The sequence below is a fragment of the Mytilus trossulus genome, chromosome 3 (assembly GCF_036588685.1).
Source record: "Mytilus trossulus isolate FHL-02 chromosome 3, PNRI_Mtr1.1.1.hap1, whole genome shotgun sequence".
In the NCBI taxonomy this organism is placed as follows: Eukaryota; Metazoa; Mollusca; class Bivalvia; order Mytilida; family Mytilidae; genus Mytilus; species Mytilus trossulus.
Window position 1 is genome coordinate 66,920,948 of NC_086375.1, and position 5,636 is coordinate 66,926,583.

The following is a 5,636-nucleotide window of genomic DNA, read 5'->3' on the forward strand; positions in this document are numbered from 1 at the left end:
TACTTTAATTTAAGAAAAATGGTTAAAAATTTACTTTAAAGGACAATAACTCCTTAACGGGTCAACTGACCATTTCGGTCATGTTAACTTATTTGTAAATCTAACTTTGCTGAACATTATTGCTGTGTACAGTTTATCTCTATCTATAATAATATTCAAGATAATAACCAAAAACAGCAAAATTTCCTCAAAATTACCAATTCAGGGGCAGCAACCCAACAACGGGTTGACCAATTCATCAGGGCAGATAGATCTTGACCTGATAAACATTTTAACCCCTGTCAGATTTCCTCTAAATGCTTTGGTTTTTGAGTTATAAGCCAAAAACTGCATTTTACCCCTATGTTCTATTTTAAGCCGTGGCGGCCATCTTGGTTGGATGACCGGGTCACGCCACACATTTTTTAAACTAGATACCCCAATAATGATTATGGCCAAGTTTGGTTCAATTTGGCCCAGTAGTTTCAGAGGAGAAGATTTTTGCAAAAGTTAACAACGACGACGGACGACGACGGACGCAAAGTGATGGGAAAAGCTCACTTGGCCCTTTGGGCCAGGTGAGCTAAAAAAGGTATTCTTGTCATATCAGCATCTTCTACATGATAGTGGTCATTTACTTTTAAATCTATTGATTTTTGCAATGATATAAAGAAATAAGTAGAGGATTGAATTCACATGGGTCAGAATTTGCCCTTTAATTTTTATCTTTTTTCAGACTAAAATACTGCATATTTTACACAAATACATTTCTGATATTTTGAAAATAAATTCAAAATAACTTTTTTTGTAAATTGACATTATGAACTTATAATTCTTATTTAATCATACTTTATTTATAAGGTTGTAACAACTTTTTGTTATCATGGTAATAATAAATAAGTTTTAAGCATATATACAAATTTTACCTCAACAACTGTTGTGTATATATACAACATGTACAATGTACATAATTGATGTAAACCTTTGAACATTTTGGATCATAAATTGCAGTCAAGGGTTTTTTTAAGCTTTCATTTCCAGAACAAAATGCCCCAAATCTACAGAATAGTAAAAACTTAGCTTTTGAAATGGATCTATATATAAACCTCATAAAGGCCTTTTTGATAACTTATGATACATTTGTAATTCAAAGCCATGTTTTGATTAAAGTGAACCATGCTCTCTTTACAACCTAAGATATATATCTATAATTATTCCATAAAACAAAGAAAGGAGTCAAAACCATATTTCAATAATAAATAGTGGAATTTTCAGGAATAAGAAAATATATAATTAACTAAATTATATGTGCAATATTAACAATGTGCAATAGTTGATAAGCAAAATATGGATGTAAAAATATTCAACCATGTTTAGTACATGTAATATAAGTAATTCGCCATTCGATATATTTGACCTTCTGAACTATCGAATAAAATCTCTTGTAAATCCAATAATACAAGTCATGGCTCAAATCTATCCTTTGTAAAAGGTTCAAAAATCCATATCCTTTAGACAAAAAAAAGTTTATGGCCTGAGTGTTATGGGGTAAACAAATAAACAAATGATAATCTACAAATATGGAATTCTGTACAACAATATAAAATAATTGTTAAGTCACAGTTCAGCACCAATTTTCTGGATATGTTCATTTCACAACTTTAACACAAAATTGTTATCACTTGCACAGATACTTATGACAAACAGTATGAACAGTCACATACTATCAGAATAAAAGGCCAGAAAAACAGCCAATATAATATGTTAACTGAACAACATCAAAAATGTAAAATAAGATTGAAATATAGTTTATGTGTCGACCCAATATACAACTGTCAACATATTTTGAAACAAAAGAAAATAATTTGTTCCTTTGCATTGCTTTCAACATGTCATGTTATTAATACATAAATTTGTTTAACTTGTGTAAGGAAAGACAAATCAGGTTGTGGTAATGCCCCGAGTTCACAAAAAGTGGTGGTCCTCAGGACTTTACCACCAAAGTGTGGCATAGGACTGGACACATTTTTGGTATTTTTCAATAGAATTAATAGTGAGGACCTGCAGATTTTCTTCAAGGACCACCAGGGAAAAAAAGATTTTGCCAATTCTGAATGCCACCTTAATATATATAGTTTTCTATAGTAGTCTATTCTAAAAGCACTATTTTTTCAGTTATTGAAGTTTTTTCTGTATAATGTTAAGTATTTGTTAAAATATTCATCACCTGAATTTGTATGTGTTTATTATTCAAATTTCTTTCATTTAAATTTCAATTTTATTTTTCATTTTAATGTAACACATTGCTGTGTAAGCTTTAAAACTATATTAATTAGTGCTTCATGTACATGAACTGAATATTCAAGTTAATGAAAAAGTCAAAGAATTACCTAGTAGGATGGAATAATAAATGTGCCCACACAATTCATATTATATACATTTGTATATATGCAAGTACAATGTATAGCACTATCAAAAAATAAATCACCTGCATTGCTTCATCTGATAATCTTTCAATAAAATTCAACTTAATTTTTAACAAATGTACATGTATACCCTTCTTAACATAAACACCAACATCAAAATTCTGTTTCAGCCCTTTGTTTAAGTTCATTAATCTGCTGAAGAAGACTTGACGTACTACTGTGCACTGAATTAGGGACGTGATTTTCTGGTTGTAAATGAATGTCAGCATTCCAGTCATAATCATCCATACTTCCTATAGAGCTGGTCCTACTGTTCATCCCCCAAGAGTATTCTGAATTAGTCTCTGAACATCTCTCTTGTACAACAGCTTTGTAATCTTGTATTGCATCATTCAGTGACCAAAGCTGTGACAACAATGACATGTCTAGCTGTCGTAGACCAACCTGAAAAAACGAAATACCATGAACATAATCTGCTTTATGACTTTAGTTTTATAAAGTTTAATAGGAAATAACATAGTATAAATAGACCCAATTTATATTTGAAACTCACTTTTTTCTCTTGACACCAACATTGACCAACCACATGTATTAAAATGATTAAATTTGATAATTACATGCACAAATACTGATGCGATCGCTGCTTGAAGATTACTCGAAATATTCATGGTGATGCACAGCTTGGATTTGTGTTACTCAAACCATGTTATGCACTGATGCATTTTAATGATAGATTTGATTAGTTTGTCACTTCTTCTGTTTTGGTTTTACTCAGGTGCTCCAAGAATGGTGGAAATAAATCAGAGAAGACAATCTTGAAAACTCTCTGATGATTTAAAACAATTCTTCATTGGTTCAAGTTTGTAGTAGTATTTTTTTTCTTGAGTGGTGCAAGTTCTGTCTCTACATATGACACAGGTGCTCAGAGAAAGTATTGATTGATTTTTGGTTGGAAAAAATTCATGCATGTTCAGGATGATCTCTGAGAAAGAAGGAATTTACTAAGAGAAGAAGAAAAAACAAAATCTATTAATGGATTAAACAATTTTTTCAAATTTCAAATTTGTTATATTTCTTATCTTTTTTTTAGTAGTGCCATTTTGATAAATTGATATACATGATATAGTGATGCAAGTTGTAATAATTAGAGTGTTTGAACATGTTGAATGGGTTGAGTTTGCCTAAGGCCCTTGTGCCCAGTTGTCATAAATTCAAGAAAAATTACTTATAAACATTTCCGCCTCCTTACAAAACATAGAAGGTTAGGAACTTTATTTGAGGTTTAATAATAAAATTAACGGTACCAATTTTCTTGCACCAGATGCGCATTTCGACAATACATGTCTCTTCAGTGATGCTCTTGGCCAAAATATTTGAAATCCAAAGCTTATATAAAAGATGAAGAGCTATAATCCAAAAGGTCCAAAAAATATAGCCAAATCCGTGAAAGGAATCAGAGCTTTGCATGAGGGAGATACATTCCTTAATTTATAATAATTTCTAATATTTTGTAACAGCAAATTTAAATAACACAAAAAATCTGTATCTTCATGCCAGTACCGAAGTACTGGCTACTGGGCTGGTGATACCCTCGGGGACTAATAGTCCACCAGCAGAGGCATCGACCCAGTGGTAGTAATAAAATTAACGGTACCAATTTTCTTGCACCAGATGCGCATTTCGACAATACATGTTTCTTCAGTGATGCTCATGGCCAAAATATTTGAAATCCAAAGCTTTAACCTCAGCTAATTCTTACACTTTTTATTAATTATTACAGCTGTATCTCAGAAAATCGTCAGCTTGGAGACAAACTGGCTCAAAAATGTTGGTCTCCAAAGTTCAAGTTGATAGTATGTGTACAGATGAAGCGGTTATGACTTTTTTTATGCACCAGCACCAAGGTGGAGTGGACATTAAGTGTTATTCTTTTCAATTAAATTGAAAGTGTGTTAGTAATGTTAGCTGAAAGAACCCCCTGAAATTTATTTTTTGGCTGTCAAATCTAAGTGTACGGTACATGTATGATGTTTGATGATGTACATGTATCATGACATTTGGTTGCGGTAAACTAATTAAGATAAGGGAACAGAAACCAATTTAGGAATGTACATATGGACAGAAAGAAGGACTTGATGCCTGCTCGGCTAGGACTGGCCGGGCATACAAATAAGCTTTTTCAATTGTAAATGTATATGTTGCCTTTTCACCAATTTTCTTGAAGCAGTACTAGTAGTTATAGAAAATGCTTCAATCAAGAAAAGGTGTGAAATAAAATTTATAAGCACTTCCAGTTTGCCATTTATCACCTGGCTTCTTTGAATTCCCTGAAGCAAGTCACCTTGTACAATTGTACATGTAGGTTGCTTATAGAGATCCTACACTGTAGTCTGACGATTAGAGGTTGGTAATGGGGTGTAACTTCATGATGAATATATTAAGGTAAAAAATCTTACTGTAAAGTGACGGAAATTTTTGGTCAGGTGCATGCATATGGTAATAAATGAACAGTTATTTTAGACAATAAAAAAAATCAACTGATTTTGACATATCACGTTAATTTTTAACCAAAATAAAAAATGTAGCTGTAACTATTTGAAACAATCTAAGAATCACAGAAAGGATGTCAAGGATATTTTGACAGTTAGTAGACTAGTAGTAGTAATCTGTTTTCTTTACCATTTCATCTTTAAGTCTATTGAGTGCAACATTTAATCTTGAGAATGGCGATGCATTTTTTTCCGTTTCATTATGTCTCTCTGTTTTCACAGGAACTTTTATTTTGATAGCATCTGCATCTTTAACTTTGTCTTTTGCATCATGGTCGACACCATTTAGAACTTTTTCACCGTTCGCTAAAAGTCCATTAAAACATTTTGGCAAAGGTGGTAGCCCATGGGCCTCTGTCATCTTACTTCAAACGACTAAACTGCGATTTAGATTGATGGTGAACAATCATTTGAAGTTGCTCGTCTGAATCTCTCGAGTCAGAACTCAGAACCCAAAGAATGACATTTCCGGTCGGTAGGGGTTGTCGTTCTTTTAAATATAGACTTTTCTCGTCCTATGTTTTCTCGTACCTTTGCCAACTCGTACCAATTTTTTTTTTTATTCATTCATTTTTTTTTTAATATAATAGATTTGCAGTTATTTACTTTCACGTATATATTCTAATAATGAAATATATGTTATTTTTTTATTGGAAATTATAACGATATGTCATCTCAGTGT

General features: G+C 32.0%; 1 protein-coding gene across 1 annotated transcript; it reads right to left on the minus strand.

Moving 5' to 3' along the window:
* Positions 1 to 286: 286 nt before the first annotated feature.
* On the minus strand, positions 287 to 5,409 carry LOC134712186 (leucine repeat adapter protein 25-like). The gene is made up of 2 exons (XM_063573485.1): positions 5,085 to 5,409; positions 287 to 2,849 (listed from the first exon to the last, which is right to left on the minus strand). Exons 1-2 carry the CDS (start codon positions 5,313 to 5,315, stop codon positions 2,559 to 2,561), a joined length of 522 nt encoding a protein of 173 aa, XP_063429555.1. The 5' UTR covers positions 5,316 to 5,409; the 3' UTR covers positions 287 to 2,558.
* Positions 5,410 to 5,636: the final 227 nt, after the last annotated feature.

Excerpts from the sequence above, each read along its gene's own strand:
- LOC134712186 (XM_063573485.1), bottom strand. The coding sequence starts at position 5,315 with ATGACAGAGGCCCATGGGCTACCACCTTTGCCAAAATGTTTTAATGGA. Across the intron at positions 2,850-5,084 it reads ATAGACTTAAAGATGAAATG|GTTGGTCTACGACAGCTAGA; the intron begins GTAAAGAAAACA and ends TCGTTTTTTCAG.